Source organism: Aotus nancymaae, unplaced genomic scaffold (genome assembly GCF_030222135.1).
Source record: "Aotus nancymaae isolate 86718 unplaced genomic scaffold, 86718_ANA_hifiasm-v0.15.2.pri h1tg000036l, whole genome shotgun sequence".
In the NCBI taxonomy this organism is placed as follows: domain Eukaryota; kingdom Metazoa; phylum Chordata; class Mammalia; order Primates; family Aotidae; genus Aotus; species Aotus nancymaae.
In genome coordinates this window covers 14004723-14024294 of record NW_026988450.1, presented here as the reverse complement: position 1 = coordinate 14024294, position 19572 = coordinate 14004723, and the positions used below count along the sequence as shown (strand labels likewise).

General features: G+C 35.9%; 1 protein-coding gene across 3 annotated transcripts in view; it reads right to left on the bottom strand.

Annotated features, from left to right (window-relative positions):
- Positions 1–2485: 2485 nt before the first annotated feature.
- The window catches only part of YTHDF3 (YTH N6-methyladenosine RNA binding protein F3), a 45415-nt gene continuing 28328 nt past the window's right edge, over positions 2486–19572 (bottom strand). For all 3 annotated transcript variants that reach the window (XM_012463713.3, XM_012463714.2, XM_012463712.2), the window contains one exon: positions 2486–5590. In XM_012463713.3, the coding sequence (XP_012319136.1) occupies positions 5567–5590 (24 nt within the window). In that variant the 3' untranslated portion in view covers positions 2486–5566. The remainder of the gene's footprint in view (positions 5591–19572) is intronic.

Below are 19572 nucleotides of genomic sequence, written 5' to 3'. Positions count from 1 at the left end.
AGGAAAAAAAATGTATTGGCACACAAGCCTGCTGAGACACGGACAAAAGGTATGAAGACAGATTCCTGTCTTCCCCACTGAAACAACCAGGATAAGAGAGACCATAATGTCCTATTCAAATGTGGGCTGTGACTTCCTTCCAAAGAGCGCAGTACAGAAAGGAGGTGGGTGGGGGGAAGTGGAGAAATCTAACCAACTCTACTTCAGCCAGATGATCAAGGTCCAACACCAACAGTCATAAAAAGTTGGTGGCATGTATCTTTGATCTGATGCAATGGAAATGGCACTTTACTAACATCGTTTCCTCACCATGTTAGTATGTTCTGGTGCAGATAGGAGCTTAAAAAAATTATCTGAGTATGTCTCAACACAATAAAGGTCATCAAAAACAAGAATGAGAAACAATCACAGCTAATAGGAACCCAAGGACACATGACAGCTAAAGGTGACTGCAGTATCCTTGATGAAATCCCAAACCAGAAAACAAGTATTAGATAAAAACAGGAATTCTGCAAAAGCACACATTTTAGTTAGTGATAATGTATACTGGGGCTCATTCATTTGTAAGATGTTAATAGTGCTGAGTGCAGAGTGCTAGGAACTCTGTGTATGGTCTTTGCAATTTTTCTGTAAAACTTTACTAAAAAATAAGGTCTATTTTAACAACACAAATAAAATATGAAATGGCAGAATGTAAAAAACAGCTCAAATTTCTTTGGGACACATATTTTCTTGTTTCTCTTTACTAACACTTGGAAAAGATGAAAATTTTGTACCACTGGATCATAATTCCCTGAAAGTGGCAGTCATATTTGATCAGTTCCAACCAATAAATATTTTCTGGGCTATTCATGACATATACTTTGAATAAAATAAAGGATGATTATTAAAAATCATACTGGCCAGGTGCAGTGGTTCATGCCTATAATCCCAGCACTTTCTGAGGCAGGAAGATCACTTGAAGCCCAGAGTTCAAAACAAGCCAGGGCAGCCAAAGGAGACCCTATTTCTTAAAAAACCAAGTAACATCCTATTTGGAAACCAACATGTGTTATATATGAATATATATAGCATCACTTTAAAAATAATTCACCAGTGCTAGAATAAAGCATAGCCCACAAAACTACCTATTTAAATTATAAAATATCGAACAGCAAGGAACTTTAGATGCTTTCTACTCCAACCTCCTGATTTTATTAATATGGATACTAAAAATAAACGATTTGATCAGTGTTGAGGCTACTTGTTAGAAATAACTAGGTCTGGTCTTTCAACTCCCAATACTACAATCTTCCCCCAGACAGTAATTCCACTCTGGTTATAGACGGGTCTCTTAGAAATATCTAATACTGTTTTAAGAAACATTCTAGTATCTAAATCTTTAGGTGTGTTCTATGAAGGAACAAGTAGGGTGGCAGAAAAAAGTGGGGAATGCTCCAGTAACCTTGCATTCATAACCTTCCTCAAAGCACTAAGCTTTGCAAAAACAATTTTTCACTTACATTTAGTCCTAATGTTATACAGGTAACTAAAATTATAAAGGTAACACATTCTGTTTGGTGCACTATTTAAATAGCCTATATTTAAACTGCTAGTACTACATACGGGAGAGAGAGAGAGAAAGAGTTCTTTTTCTCACTGTTGCACCAAGAGAAATGAGAAAATAATACATCAAGATTATGCAATGGCAAGTACTGTGATTAGAAAGCAAAGATAACTGAATTTGCCAGTTAACTTCTGACTTCAAGAATACGTTGGTTCATAGACTAGAATGATTAAATCCAGTATCACTAAAGCCAAGCCAAATTAGGCCCCAACTATGACTGATTGGCCTCGATTTTAATATGCTGATGAGACATATACCCTTGTTCTCTCTAGACAACCAGTAGTAAAAGGGAGGATTCTGATGCTGCTGCTGCAGGGTAGGCAACTATAGTGATAGTGATTCTTTAAGCTTGTGTCCAGGTCACAGACCAGCAGTGTTACAGGAAGCCTGCTGGTTTTGACAACACAAAACAATTCTGTAGCTTTCCTATCTCAACAAATAACCTTAGAGAGCACAGCAATAATCAGTGCATCATCCACAGTCACCATGATCCTAGCCACAAAAACTCCCAAAGGGTACTGTAGACAATGTTAGAAAAGCATTCCTTGGTACCAAGAATGGGGGATTAGGATTATTAGCTGCTGCCACTATTTCCTCCTGCTACAAAAATAAACAGGTCTTCTCTTTCTCTTTTGCTCTAGGCTTAGGTTTAAAAGCATGTAAGTCAATAAGCTCCTTGGAATGGATAAGAAATAGGGTAAACGGTTATGCTCCCTCTGTTTAATTCCTCTACTTAAACAGTCAACTAGAAGGAGTGATATAATCTATTTGTATGTGAAAGGTATGTCAATCAGGAAATCCATAACAGAGTAGGCAAAAATGTTAACGTTTTCTGGCAAGCAATACATATTTATGAAGATAAAATGGAAAGAACACAGATAGGAGTGAACAATTTTTATTGAAACCCTCAAAGATTAAAGAGGACCAAATGGTGAGTTTGGGTACCATAACAGAAAATCTCACCTAACTGTACCATCATTCACAGGAATGAACAAACCCAAACACGACAAAATTCAAATTCTTGTGTAATTGCTACAAGTGAATGTAAATGAACTAATCATTTTATCATAACCTTCCTTTAATCATACGAAAAAGGGAATTTACATGGCATAACAAAAGATATGCAAAACTTAATGAAAACACAATTCTCTTAAATTTCTTAAACTTATTTTTAAAGGATGCAGAATGCACTTGAAATGATTAAATGACTTAAGCTGATTCTTTTTTTTTTTATTGCAAACTGTTTTAACATCAGCTTAACTCCCATGCATGGTATTCAAAAAGAACACAGCTTTCAAATTAGAAAGATCACTTAAATTAAAAAGAGAAATTAAGTACTAAAATTAGGAAAAGGTTGGGTTTCTTTTGAAAGGAATCTTCAAGTACCAATATGTATAGAGAAATACTAATTTGGTTACAGTTTCCTCCTTACTGTTAAATATACAAACTATAATACCTTTCAAAATAAAATACCCACATAAAATTGCTTTAATAAGAAATATTCAAGCCAGAACTCGAAAAAAACATTAAGAAATTTGCTGGGCCAATAATGTCTTAATTTGTGATCAAACATTTGATGATGTGCCTCTTCTTGTAGCCCCCAGGCTCTCTCCCTTTTGGTCCCCATAGTTAAGAGACATTCAGTTGGTTGTGCTTGAGACAACCTGTAATAATTTCATTTAGAGGAAAAATATTTTGCAGTATAATGACAGACCAAGAAGGAAGAGAAGGTGGGTGCTCTGGAGAAAACTTATATGAGAAAAACACAAAATTATCACTTGAAAAGAAAAATGGTGTTTTTTTTTTTTTCCCAAAGGAATGCTGCACCCATTTCACTTAAGATTAGAAATCCAGGTTAAAGGCACTGGGATGTACTCCTCACCATGAATAGACTCTCAATTACATTTATTTCACATGTCTGAGTCTATTGCAGTCAGTCTGCTTGCTGAGTGCTTCCAAGACACTCTTACATAAAAACCTAATGTAAATTAAACGTTTGAAACCGTTTATAATGTAACTAGTTTTATAAAAATATCCAGAGTTGCTAATAAAGCACCAAGAAAAAAGAGAACCTCAGGGGGAGGACTCAGATCCTTCCTACAAGGTCGCCCTTTTATAGTATTCTCTAATAGGACCTCCAGAATGACGACAGTCATCTTTGACATGTCCTACCTATGTAATTTCAGGGATGTAGAACATTGCTGTGGTGACTATACCCAAATGCCACTTTTCATTATAAATAGTTAAGAGACATGTTACAAGATTTCATGGCTTACTCTTAAAAAGGTAAAATAGGTGCAATTTTCCTTTAAGAAAGTCTTTATTTTATAATATACCATTAATATTTTGATGTTCCCTTCAGTAAACACTGATATAACTATACTGGGACTACCGAAGAACTGTGTAGTAGCTATGGTTATCTACAAATACTGTATTTTTTCACTTGAATACAGTATTTGCACATTTTAAAAAAAACATTGTACAAAACAAAATTTTATAAATGAAAGCCTCAAAGAAATATCCATCACTAGGTTTTTGAGCTAAAGTGACCAAAGACCATAGTAAATGAAAACATTTCTAAACATGATGTAAACATAAATGAAGTAATGCAAAACATCAAGGTATTCAAATCTACTGTATTGCTATTTTCACCCTTAATGTATCTGTCTACATAGCTTTCTCCTTTTGAAATAGTAATACCTGGGGCAGTACATTATTTTCATAACCTTATGCCATCAAATCAATTAATACAGATGCTTGACACATTTAATTACACAAAATCAATTTGCTTCAAGATACAAAATTAATGTTGATATGTAATTAATGAAAAAAATAAGATGTTAAAAAGATAACTATAAGAATATCCAGATATATGCTGTATTCCCACTTATATAGATCTGATCAATAAAACATCAACACATTCACTTAGATACTGATTTAATCCATGGATCAAGGCCATATTTTCAAAGTATTTTAAGGATGCCAGGACACTGCAAAAGCTGGAGAAAAGAGCTGAGGAACAATATATGCTTGCTAAACAAGAACTATGTTTATTTAGCTAGTGAATACCTAGAGTAATAAATTTTTACTTCATGATAGCAATCAGGCTCGCAAACACCCAGAAATAGGAATTAAGGGTTTTAAATGTAGTTATAAAGGTCATAAAAAGTCTGATTAGACTGAGGTACATTTACTCAAAATTTTGAGATTCATTAAGTGGTAGCAAACAAAATAATTCCTCAGACAAATGCACATTTTTCAGTATACATATTAATGGGGGGAGGAGGGAAGAAGAATGTGCATTAACTGGTGAAATCCACCAAGCTGCATATCAATATTCTGTTACACCAAACAGTTTGAAGACAAGGGAAATGTTCTAATATAATTTCAGATTATGTTTCATTTGGCTAAAATAGAGCTTAAGGTTGCTTTGCCATATTAAAAGTTTACTACAATAATTTTTCACATAAACATTTAGACTTGAACTCCAGGACTAAATATGGCATGATTATTTTGCTTTTAATCTGTCAAATAGCTAAAAATCGACAATTTAAAAACTACAACAAAGAAAAAGTTGAAGCAGTGTGACTCTTACATCATTGAACCACTTCTAATGGTTAACTGTTAGTATTTAACAAATTCAAAGAGTTAATGAATCCTTGCATTCATTCAGTCTTCTGTGCCTTAGCTAGGATGCATAATTACAAAAGACAGCAGATACTGGTAAAAGATTCAGGACAGAAAGTGCTTGACGAAGTTACAGTTCTCAAGTGTGTTTGGTGAGAGTATAAGGGCAGATGCGATGATGAAAACCATTACAAGAGTCAATTTTGTGTTAAAGTGTTCAAAGATGTCACCTTAAGCAGAAAAAAAGCTTTAATAACGTCTTCTTTGACTTATTAGGCATTTCCAGAGTCTACATCATTAGTGTTGTAATTGTAACAAGACATCTCCATACGATTATTGTTTGTTTCTATTTCTCTCCTGAAAGAAAAACAGAAAGAATTATGATGAAAAACTCACATTGTTTAAAGATTTAAACTATATTCATACATAATGTAAATCATCTCCATATAAAATTCAAATGTAATTCAAATACAATTCAAGTAATTCAAAACAATTGACAATTACCTCTATATACCATAGTGAGATTACTTCCAAAAAACACTTTAAATAAAGAACTCTCAAACACAAAGACCTATTATTTCAGGAGAGTATAGATCCTCTCCACATCCCTACCATCCCACAGGATTTTGTTTATGGTGAGAATATAACGTCTTTTCAGTCCTTTCAATGAGTTTTTGATCTTGAGGTGTCAAACAGACTAAAAACTATTGGCTGAGGTAGAAGAAGGAGAAAAAGGTTAAAAGTTGCATTAAATTGTAGTACAATTGAATTCAATGAAAATTTCAAATTAATAAAAAAAAAATACTTTGAATCACAAATTTCCTCTGTATCTTACACTCTCATTCAGCACCTATAACATTTCACATTAAAAAGTAAGATAAGGCCATGCGCCATGGCTCATGACTATAATCCCAGCACTTTGGAAGGCCGAGGCAGTTGGATCACCTGAGGTCAGGAGTTCAAGATCAGCCTGACCAACATGATGAACCCTGTTCTCTACTAAAAATACAAAAATAAGCTGGACATGGTGGTAGATGCCTGTAATCCCAGCTACTAGGGAGGCTGAGGCACGAGAATTGCTTGAACCCAGCAGGCAGAGGTTGGCGTGAGCCGAGATCACGCCACTGCACTCCAGCCTGGGCAACAAGAGCAAAACTCCATCTCAAAGAAAAAAAAAAAGTAAGATGAGTATTAGACAAATTCAGCTGAATGCTAGCTAACGACATAATTGAGAGAAAAATTATAATTCCTATTTTAGAAAGCAAAAACTACTTGAACAAAAGTTAAACCGAATTAATGTTTATTAGTAACCAAGTATTTATCTATAACACTTCTGATAAAAAAAAAAAGACTAGCATTGTACATGCCTATTAACTGAACACATCAAGTAGTCTGTACAACCTTGATTTAATGTGTAACTTAGTGGTTCTAAAACAAGTATCAGAGTCACTTACCTGGATGGCACATCTGGGCCCCAGAGCTCTGAAGTAGAACCTGAGAATCTGAATTTCTAACAAGTTCAAAGGTGATTCTGGACTGCTGGCCCAGACACCACATTTTGAAAACCACTGGTGTCTAATACATTATAAGACTCTTACTTTGCTTTTGCTACTCTTTTTATTTTTGTAAATGAGTAAAACATGTTCTATAATAAATACAAATCATATTTTACAAGTGGTCAATTTAGTTTTCCATCCTCTGTGACACCACCTAAAAACTGTATTTTAAATTTCAAAGAGAACCTCAGTTCTCCTTGTTACTAAAAGTCCTTTCTTTTTCATTTTAATACATTCCTGGAACTTGAAGAGCATTATTTCATACATAAAGCTATTAAAAGAAATGTCCTACTACTACATAACTATAAAAGAAACTATTTCATAGACTAATGAGTATCAGTGAGATACACTGAAATGAAAGATTAAAATAACAAAAACAGACACAGCTAGCAAGATTAAGCACGTTTCAAAAGAGTAAACAAAAACAAAAATCTCACAATATCAGCAAAGGAAGAAACGATAAAACAAGAATTTGGTACCATGAAGCTGTAGTCTGATTTTACAAAGGTCCTAAAACATTTCACAAACCAGTTGAAACATAAAGAAAGAAAGTTTAATTCACTGCTGAAGGAAACAAATAGCTTTGAATGAGCAATTTGGAAGCACACTCTAGTTAGCTAGATATGAAATATATAGAGAAATGAAGTAAAAAGATGTGAGGGTATACTGCTCATTCTCCCCAGACCAAAACTTAAGAAATTTCTCAACTCCATGAAGAGTCCTAGAAACCACAGGAAAAAAAATGCAACTCTTTTTAAGGATAAGTTAGACAAAGACTGGTTTAACGCAAGTGAGATGATCAGATATAACAATGAGGACCATTTGTTATGCTGTTTCAATTTGAATACTAATCAACTATGTACTGTAACTAAATCACTAACATATATAGATTACATATATAATACAACTATATACATAATTTATAACTTCCAACTCAATGGACAAGGGGAGAATAAAGGAAATGCCCCAAAAGGACAGAAAAGGAAGAATGAGTTTGAAAAATCTAGATTAGAAAACACAAAATAAGACGGTAGAAATGAACATTTATATCATTTACAAATTTAAACTAGGAGTCACGATAAATGCAGAGTCATCAATGAAACCAGGTATCAGCTAAGAAAACTTTAAAATCCTGTTATACATGATTTATAAGAAATAAACCTAAAACATAAGGAAACAGAAGTTAAGATTAGTGAAGACATACAACACCACAAAGCAAATGAAAAGACTCATACGACTATACTAATATCAGACGGTGGACTTAAGCCAAAACCCACTGTTGGAGACAAAATGTTCACCACATGCTGTATAACAGTTTTTGAAAAGCTATGACAATACTAAACTAAAACTACAATTTTAAATATATTAATAAGTTGTCTAGTACAAGAGGAAGCTGACAAATTTCTAAGACAGCACAAAAACAACACATTTACACATTAGTAAAAATACAGATTGAGTACATGGAATACAGAAAACTGAGACAAATTATTACAAGCTACACATCCTACCCAAGGTACACAATGAGCAACTATCAAGTGAATCTTAAGAAATGGCAAAGAATTAGTATCATACAGATCACATTTTCTGACATAAATTTTGGAAACAAAACAGGTAACAGGGCTGGGCGCGGTGGCTCACGCCTGTAATCCCAGCACTTTGGGAGGCCGAGGCGGGTGGATCACGAGGTCAAGAGATCGAGACCATCCTGGTCAACATGGCGAAACCCCGTCTCTACTAAAAATACAAAAAATTAGCTGAGCACAGTGGTGCGCGCCTGTAATCCCAGCTACTCAGGAAGCTGAGGCAGGAGAATTGCCTGAACCCAGGAGGTGGAGGTTGAAGTGAGCCGAGATCGCACCACTGCACTCCAGCCTGGGTAACAAGAGTGAAACTTCGTCTCAAAAAACAAAAAACAAAAAACAGGTAACAAGGAAAAACCCAAGTTTGGAAATTCTAAAACATTAAAGTCTCCAAAAACACCATAATGGAAATTAAAAAAAAAAAAAAGTTAAAAAAGAAAAATTAAAAGCCTGTGTTTTAGAAGGGAAAAAAAAAAACAATAGAAAAGTCTCCGAAATGGCTCATTTTTTAAAAATGAAGTCTTGATACAAAGACTTATTAATATTATTAGTAAATGAAAATGTTAACAAGCCAATATGTCGATAAATCTGAATGGTTAAGACAAAATTAACAACTTTAAAAAGGTGAAGTTAGTAAGAAGTGCTTGGATTCATTACACATTTGAAAGCAAAGCCATCAAGACTTACTAATGGATTAGATAAGGGGTTGGAAAGAACGAATATCAAGGAGGAGTCCAGAACTTTTGGCCGAAACAACTGAAAAGAGAGTGGTATCATACCCTCTCCTCTACTAAGACAAAGTTTGGAGCAGGCAAAAAAACATGAGTTACATTAAATTTAGGCTGCTTATGAGACAACTAAAGATGTCAAATAGGCAACTGGACACATGAGTTTGCAGACAGGAGAAAAATGTCCAAATGGAATACAAATTTCAAAGTCCTCTGTGCATGGTAAAAGTCCATCAACGGAACTCAAGTCCTCTAAAAGTTTATGATACATTTTCTAAGAACCTCTGCTTTAAGACCAAAAAAAAAAAAACCCACATTTATATTACCAAGATGGACTGTTCCCAAAAGTGTTACTATTAAAATATTTTAATATAATTATCTATGTACTATCAGCTACAGACCACTAAAAATGTGAGACTAAGAAATAATGAGCAGCTGGGCACAGTGGCTCACACCTGTAATCCCAGCACTTTGGGAAGTCAAGGTGGGTAGATCACCTGAGGTCAGGAGTTCAAGATCCGCCTGGCCAACATGAGGAAACCCTGTCTTTACTAAAAATACAAAAATCAGCTGGGCATGCTGGCACACACCTGTAATCCCAGCTACTCAGGAAGCTGAAGCAGGAGAATTGCTTGAACCCACAAAGGTGGAGGTTGCAGTGAGCCAAGACTGCACCACTGCACTCCAGCCAGGCAACAGAGCCAGACTCTGTCTCAAAAAAAAAACAAGAAAGAAAGAAATGATGAGCTATCAGTGATATTACTAACTTTCCATGTTATTATATAATAAGGTATTACACATTTATCACATCATAATTACATGTACTGGTTATTACATAATGAGGTATTACATAGTTAACATAATTACATGTACTGGCGTGTTGCTGGAAAGTAACTCAGGGATAAAGGAAACTCGAATTACACAAAAATAGCCATACACCTGGAGAAGGACTAAGCCCCTAGGTATAGTTTTAGACACTTGAGACAGATTCTGAAATTTGAGGGCTGAATCTCTTGAGGAAAACTGAGTGGTACAGGGCTTCCTCTCTACCCTGAACTTAGGAAATACACTGGAGACCAGCATAGGATTCTAGAGTGAAGATCAGAATTTGGCATATGGAAATGAGCCCAGAAAGAAGTTTACTGCCAACTCCTGTCTTTTTCACAGAGGTTAACACATGAGCTAAGACTTCCCTTATCTTCAAACTAGGAAAGAGCCTGAAAACAAAGACCTTCTTCAATGTCCTAAGTGGAGCCTACTGCATGCCCTTAACAAGACAAAACAGATAAATGACTTATTTTCCTTGTAATCTTCTATAGGTTTATCACTATTAGCAATACTTCAGTAACCAGATCTGAGCCTAAATGAGCCACAAGGGAAAAAGTAACTGTGTATCTAAGGCCACAGCATTCAAAAGAAAAAGAAAAAGAGACACTGAGAACCTAAGTAACAATAAAAGAAGACAGTGAACATCCAAAAAAAGAGAGAAAGCAATCAGATATTTGATATAAAATGCAACAAACACACACAAAAAATTTGTAGCTTAGAATCTTGATTTTCAAATTCAAAAATTCAGTAGATAAATTAAGGGAGAAATGGTCACTGCCTCATTGTGGAGTAGAATATTAAACCCAAGAAATACCTCACATCACAGAGCAGGAAGAAAGAAACGGAAAGCACAGGCCGGGCGTGGTGGCTCACGCCTGTAATCCAAGCACTTTGGAGGCCAAGGCGGGCGGATCACCTGAGGTCGGAAGTTCAAGACCAGCCTGACCAACATGGTGAAAACTCATCTTAAAGAAAGAAAGAAAGAAAGAAACGGAAAGCACAAAGAAAAAGAATAAGAACAGAATAGATCTAAGACAAAAATGAATATTCCAGAAGTAGAAAAAACAACAACAGAAGGGTGATAACAAATTTCACAGTCTTTGATATTCCTCTGCAGTAAGGTGAGGCTTGATTTCCTCCTCCTGAGTGTAGGCTGCACAGTGCAAGACTTGCCTCTAGGAACAGAGAATACAAACGGGAAAACAGAACATTTTATGGTGGAGAAACATAGCAGACACCACTTTATGCAAAAGTTAAGATCACTAGTAATAAGTTATATATGATAAGATGAAGAGGACACATCACTTCTGTGGTACACATTTCAAAAATCCATAATCCCAGTCGAATCAGAAAATATCAGCCAAACCGAAACTGAGGGCTCTCTTACAAAATACGTGACAAGTACTCTTTAAAAATGTAATAGGAAACAAAGCAAGACAGAGAAACTGTAACAGCTTATAGGAGAGTAAGAAAGACATAACAACTAAATGCAATGTTAGTATCCAGCCTAGATCTATACATAGAAGACAGAAAACTGTGAAAATCTGGAAAACCTCTGTAATTTATTTAACAATAATATTGCACCAATGTTCACTTCTTAGTTTAAATAAATGTACTATGATTATGTGTTAATATTAAAGAAAATGAATAAAGAATATACAGAAATTCTCTGTAATCTCTGAAACATTTAAAGTTTTAAAAAATATCACTAAATTTAGAAAACTACAACTTGCCTACAACTACCAAATAACAAATATCATATTGCAGAAATATGAATATATATGTGTGTATATATATTATACAAGGTATTATTATTTTGTTGGTCGTCCTGCTTATCTTTATTGTTTATAAGGATTAAAAGTGTTACTGAAATTTCACCCAAAAGTTAAAGTCAGGGAATATATCTGACTGCATTATTTATTTTTTTTTTTTGAGACGGAGTTTCACTCATCACCCAGGCTGGAGTGCAGTAGCACGATCTCAGCTCACTGCAACCTCTGCCTCCCGGGTTCAAGCGACTCTCGTGCCTCAAGCCTCTCGAGTAGCTGGAATCACAAGTGCCTGCCACCACGCCCAGCTAATGTTTGTATTTTTAGTAGAGACAGGGTTTCACCATGTTGGCCACACTGGTCTCAAACTCCTGATCTCAGGTGATCTGCCCGCCTTAGCCACCCAAAAGGCTGACATTACAGGCATGAGTCACCATGCCCAGCAGACTGCATTTTAAAATTAATAAAAGAAAAAAATGGCCAGGTGCAGTGGCTCACGCCTGTAATCCTAGCAGTTTGGGAGGCCGAGGTGGGTGGATCACCTGAGGTCAGGAGTTCAAGACCAGCCTGGCCATCATGGTGAAACCCATTTTTAAAAAAAGAAAGAAAAAAAGAAAAAAGTACAGTGTGCATGTTTCAAGAGAAAGACAATGTTCATAAACAATGAAGTTAAAACATCCAATAAATTCAATTATTTAGGAAAATTAATGACTTATCAGCAATGAAATCTGCATAGGTGGCTGATAGGTCTAAAAAATTTCATGCTAAAGAGTAGAACAAGGGCCAGGTGCAGTGGCTCAACCCTGTAATCCCAGCTCTTTGGGAGGCCAAGACAGGTGGCTCACCTAAGGTCAGGAGTTCAAGACCATCCTGAACAACATGGTGAAACCCCTTCTCTACTAAAAATACAAAAAAATTAGCCGGGTATAGTGGTGGGGGCCTGTAATCCCAGCTACTCAGGAGACTGAGGCAGGAGAATCACTTGAACCTGGGAGCCAGAGGTTGCAGTGGGCCAAGATCACACCACTGTACTCCAGCCTGGGCAACAAGAATGAGACTCCATCTCAAAAGAAAAAAAGACTACAACAAGAACAGTAACAGCTAAAACCCTAGCTGCTCAAAAGCCTGCACATATGTCCATCTTTAAAGTGCTATAATACTTAGATAAGCTTCTAGCATCCAGTGTCCCAAGAACAGGATGGATCCTTCAGCATTAAAAAAGCAAAAGAGGCTGGGAGCGGTGGCTCATGCCTGTAATCCCAGCACTTTGGGAGGCCAAGGCAGGTGGATCACGAGGTCAAGAGATCGAGACCATCCTGGTCAACATGGTGAAACCCCGTCTCTACTAAAAAATACAAAAATTAGCTGGGTGTGGTGGTGAACGCCTGTAGTTCCAGCTACTCGGGAGGCTGAGACAGAAGAATTGCTTGAACCCAGGAGGCGGAGATTGCAGTGAGCCGAGATTGTGCCACTATACTCCAGTCTGGTGACAGAGCCAGACTCCGTCTCAAAAAAAAAAAGCAAAAGACAAAATTATAAAGGAAACAAACCAATTCTACACTGTAAAACTAATTTCAAAACTATATAGTCATCAGGGGAAAGAACAATGATAATGTTTTGGGGATGGAGGGGTTTTCTGTGTTTGGAAATCAATGCTTCAAATTTCTTAAACTTACATTTACATTTTAATGAGGTTCTAGAATTACAAAATTCTCCAGAGAGGAAATAAACCTCTAAGTAGATTGAGTTCTACAAAGTAAGGGTTATTTATCTTTGGTGGCTTACTGGAACCCTTTATTATTTATCTGTTGAATGAGGGAACACAGTTAAGAAAAGAACTTACAGGATCTAAATACATGGTGACATAGGTTTAATAGAATATAAGATGTATGCTGGGAGAAATCTAAGGAAAAATGACCTGGTAAAGAGGCTTTAAAAGCCAAGCAAAAGGAATGGATATGTGATTCTATTTGGGATGCCAAATGTTGGGCTCTTTTTGAGCAAATAAAAACAATTATTATATTCTAGACTGTCTTTCACATGCAGAATTGTTCACTAATAGCTTGCATAGCCTAGTTCTCTAATTGTAGATTTTTACTATGCTTTTTTCTATTCCCTCACATTATTTGTAATTCAGCAGAAAGCACATCAAGCGTGTCAAATACAGACAATACTAGCGCTGAATCATCTTTCAATAAATTCAGTTTTCTGCCAAGAGACAGAAGTCAATTTCACTCAGAAATTAGAGTGCAATGTAAACTTTGGTGAGGATTCTCTACAATGAAAATGATTAATTCAACATCTGGTAAGTTATATCTATTAAATAGAAACCAACAATAAGTACAATTTTATGCATATAATGTTACTTATGCTAACTAACAAAATGAAGAAATAGTAAAATAAAGGTTTTACTGGCATTCACATAATTTCCTATGTAACTGAAAACATAATGTAAATATTTATTTATTTATTTATTTTAATTCTAAATACAGAGACAGGGTCTCACTATGTTGGCCATCAAGGTCTAGAACTCCTGGCCTCAAGGGATCCTCCCGCCTTGCTTTCCCAAAATCATGGGATCACAGGCATGAGTCACCACACCTGGCTGTAAATCTCTATATAAACACATGTAATGGCTAAGATACTTCTGTTACTCTTTGCAATCCTTGTTTGATTGATGGCTTAGATAGTTCTAAAGTGACTCTTCAGCATATCTAATTTGTATGTAACTTCCTTACTTAAAAACTTTAAAAATGATGCCTCAATACTATCAGACTTTAGCTCCTTGAAGACAGAAATTTTCTTAATGAGCTCTATCCCTTAAGTGTCTAGCATGTTCAAAAATGCCTGCTGAATAAAGATTTCTTCAACTTGTGATTTATCTTTCCAACTTTATTTCTTTTTCTGTACTGTCTCCCCTTCCTAAGTCTTAGCTATTAGATTATTTCAACATATCACATTACCCTAGGCTTTAAATGCCTGTCTTGACTTTATTAGGAAATCCTACATATTATCATTCAAGGCCCATCTTAAAAATTCCACTTGACTCCTTGAAAACTCCCAATCAAAATTATATTTGCTAGGGATAAAGAAAAAAATTTTTAATTGAAAAATTAATTTTAATTTAACCTAATTTTTCAGTTTACAAATAAAAATTTGAAGACCTGATAATTATAATAAATACTGCCAGACCACCACAAATACAAATCAGGTACCATGATTTGATACAACCATATATATGGTCCACCCATAAAAAGGATGAAAAGAGTTGTGGCAGGTAGTACCACAATGGTTTCTACATCTAGGTCTTCACACCCTTGTAAAATCCCCTCCCAAGTGTGGCCTGGACCCAATGAGTAGACTCGCTTCTAATTAACAGAATTCAGCAGGGGTTCAATCCCCAGTATCTAAAAGAACAAAATAGAAAAATGAAAGAAATTTAAAAATTAAAAATAAATTTAAAAATTAAAATTAAAAGAAATAAATTTAATTTTTTTTTTAAAATCAGCAGAGGCAGACAGGATGTCATTTCTGTAATTAAGTTACAAAAGACTGTGACTTCTGTCCTGCTAGCTATTGCCTCCTCAGCTTACTCTATTGCGCTCTCAGCTTGCTCTCTTTGATGAAGCAAGCCCTCCTGTGGGAAAGTCACATGTGGCAAGGAACAGAGTATTGGCAACCTCTGGCATACAGCTAACAGGAACCAAGGCTCTTAGTCCAACAACCCTTGAGAAACTGAATTCTGCCAAAAATCACATGAGTATTGAAGCAGATCCTTCACCAGCCAAGTATCCACAATGAGACCTCAAGCCTAGCCTTGACTGCAGCCTTGTGAGAGACCCTAAAGCTGAGGACCCAGAAAAGCTGTGTCCAGATTTCTGGCACGCAAAAATTGTAAACTGTATGTTGTTTTGGAGAAATTTGTTAGGCAGTCAGTTATAAGTAACTATGAGAGTAATTCACAACAGACCAAACACTATCCCTACTATAGAGAATGGAACTGTGACATCCTTCCCTAACTTCAACAATATTCATTGTATGAGTAGGGTAAAATATCAAACAGATTTTTATAGATTAAAAAAAAGTCAGTTAAGCACCTCAAATGACCCTTATGGAAGAACAGGGTCATTTGAGGTACTTAACTGACTTTCTTCAGCAGCTGCAGCTCTCTTTTCATGAAATAATATTTTCTTCCTTGGACATACATATTTTAAATTAAGAAATTACATGTCAAGATTAAAATAAACTACTAAAAAGAAATAATTAAATAATTTAAATTACTCTAGAAACAAGAAATTTCATATCCACCTAAAGTTAAATATATATGCTACTTATCACGTATTTGCTGAAGAAAAAGATAAAAACAGCTGACTCTTTAACACTATTGGTTTGAACTGCAGGAGTCCACTTATAATTTGGATTATTTCAACCAAAGACACAAAAAATTCAGTTTTCAAGGGATATAAAACCTGCCTATATGGAGTGAGGGATGACTGCAGAACTTGAGTACGTGCAGATTTTGGTATTCATGGGGGTCCTGGAACAATCCCTTGTATATACCAAGAAATAACTGTAAATAAAATTCTGTCCAATTTAATGATGACTTCACAATTAAAGAATGGAAGAAGTATCTCCCAAAGATCTATGATTAACGATAAACTACTGATAGTTGATCCACCAAAAACTCATGAAATTCCTTATTTCTAGCATTGAAACATAACTACTATTAATAGTCTGAGAAAAAACTAAAAACAAAGCAATATATAATGCTAACTGAAGCACTCCCTTTCCATTCTGACTCATAAAAAAAATATCAAGTTCAGAATAGAGTAATACTGCAGTAAAAACTCAATCATCTTGACTATTCAAAATATCACTCAGTATTTTTATCAAGGAATTATTTACTTAAATATGTTACATAAAAGTTTATTGTATCAAATGTGTTACATCCTGGGCCCAAAAGTACTTTCTAGAAAAACATTCTTCAAATTTTACAGTGATCAAAGGAAAAGTAGATTTTATATACTAAACTTGTTTCTGTTAATTATAATCAACTTTTTCAGCAACAGAGAACTATAACCATATGAAAAATTTACCAAAGGGTAACAGAATAGACTTCAACCCACATTATTAAAAACAAATATAGAACTGCCAGGGATATGCTTGCTGTTGCCATAGGTATAATTATTTTTGAAGTAATTTCCTCTATGTTAACACAAAGTTGAGACTCTGAGATAGACCTAACATCATCTCATAATAAATGAAGTTATTCTAAATATAAAAAAAAATTGTATCATGCACTAAAATTAAAAACTGCATCAGGCACGAAAACCTGGTCTTTGGAAATGCCCAGTCCGGCTGGGTACAGTGGTTCACGTTCATAACCCCAGTACTTTGGAAGGCCTATGTGGGCGGATCACCTAAGTCAGGAGTCTGAGACCAGCCTGGCCAACATGGTGAAACCCCATCTCTGCTAAAAACACAAACATCAGCCAGGCGTGGTGGTGCACACGTGCAGTCCCAGCCACTCAGGAGGCTAAGGCACGAGAATTGCTTGAACCTGGAAGGTGGAGACTGCAGTGAGCTAAGATCACACCACTGTATTCCAGCCTGGGCCAGTGATATTCTGTATCAAAAAAAATTAAAAGAAAAGAAAGAAATGCCAAACTATGTAACAGCATAAATAACTAAAATACACAGAAAATTCTAGAATTCTAGAGATTTTATTACAATTATGCCTTGCTTATTTCTGTATAAACTGCAGGGTTCCATCTCTTTCTAGGGGAGTAGATAAATGCCACGATATTTCAAAGTTTATCTCAATGTTAAAGGCAAGTGAAAACATTAACTATTCCTATGTGGAATTAAAACAGCAACTGAACCAAAAATAGTCTCAGATTATGTTTCCTGATTAATGAAGATTTACAAGAATGAAGGAATATAGGGAAATTTAAATGACTCACATTTCCTACAACAATGGAAAATTTTCAAAAGAAAGAATTACCTCAATAGTCAAAAGTAGATTCTACTGCTATGCAGATTATTTGAATTTATACTAGACAAATATACTCAGGATTTTTATTAGTGCTTATTATTTTCCTTTTATTTTCAGATCCTCTGAGGGGTTGCTATTATAAATTTAAATAGCATACTAATACAAAAATTGCTTATCAATTCAGATGCTATCGATTCCCACTGTAGATGAGTAATTTATCATATCACAGTGAATATGGTATATCCCACTTCTCTTCCCCCTCCCATACTAGAAGCCACATTATTTTTAATTATTCCAGTGGCTGCACTAACAATTTTCAATAATATGCTTAAGGTACTCTTCCTTGATGTATCTTTAAACAATTATGGTATGTCAGAAAGATTAAAAAGTAAGTGATTTACTCTTCCTTTTGCCTCTTCTCATTCCCTCTCATAACATTCTGTTCTAAATAGAATTCAATCTTTCATATCCTACTGTCCATTTCTACAAATGAAAAAACCAACAGACAGCATTTTATATAACTTCAACGATCAACTAACACAGCAATTACACCTACAAAGGAAAAATCCTACAGACATTCATACTTTGCAAACGGGAAGAAATTTTTTTTTTTTTAAAAAGAGATGGGGTCACGCTATGTTGCCCAGGCTGGAGTGCAGTGCCTATTCACAGGTGTGATCCCACTACTGATCAGCACAGGAGTTTTGACCTGCTCCGCTTCCAAACTGGGCCTGTGTACCCCTCGTTAGGCAACCTGGTGTTCCCCCGCTCCCGGGAGGTCACCATATTGATGCTGAACTTAGTGCGGACATGCAATTGGTGTAGCACACTACAGCCCAGAACTCCTTGGCTCAAGGGATCCTCCCACCTCAGCCTCAACTATCCGGGACTACAAGTACCTCCCACTGTGCCCAGCGGGAAGAGATTCTTCAAAGAATTTACACATTTAACAAATGTCTACATTCTTCAAAGAATTTACACATTTAACAAATGTCTACTTAAAACCTATTGTGTGCCAAGCATTCTTCTAGGTACTAGGGATTCAGCAGAGAATAAAGCCAATCCTGCTCTTTCAGAGGTTATGTTACAACATGACAAAGACTATCTAGAAATTTTTATTTCTTTTTAGCTTCTTTCAATTCTTCAAAGTCAGTGGTGCCCAACCAAGGGCCCACTTTGTGGCTTGAAGAACCATAATGCCAATTAAGTAGGCAAGTGACATTGCCAAAAGTTCTGATTCTCTACAAACAATGTCAACCTGTGTGACGCAAAATGCACATAGGGTCCCTGCTGAGAGATATTTGTTCTAATATAACCAGGTGCTAGGGGGTGTTGTTTCTTCTTGAATTCTTTTTCATTCTGCTCAAACACTTTAAGTATGGTTTTCATGAAGAGTATGTGGCTAAGCTCTTTTGAGACGGAGTTTCCCTCGTTACCCAGGCTGGAGTGCAATGGCGCGATCTCGGCTCACCACAACCTCTGCCTCCTGGGTTCAAGCAATTCTCCTGCCTCAGCCTCCCGAGTAGCTGGGACTACAGGCGTGCGCCACCATGCCCAGCTAATTTTTGTATTTTTAGTAGAGACGGGGTTTCACCTTGTTGACCAGGATGGTCTCGATTTCTTGATCTCGTGATCCACCTGCCGCGGCCTCCCAAAGTGCTGGGATTATAGGCGTGAGCCACCCCGCCCGGCCCCTGCTAAGCTCTTTTAAGTCTAAATTTCTTTTACTCCCCGCATCCTCCAGCCCACCTCACTGATATAATTAAACACTCATCTTTACAGGTAAAATTACAGATGCCACTCCTCTCCACCCTCCTCAACCCAAAAATAAGATTTTAAATTGGAATGACTGATTCTCCTTTCTTTGTAGGTAATTTGTCTTT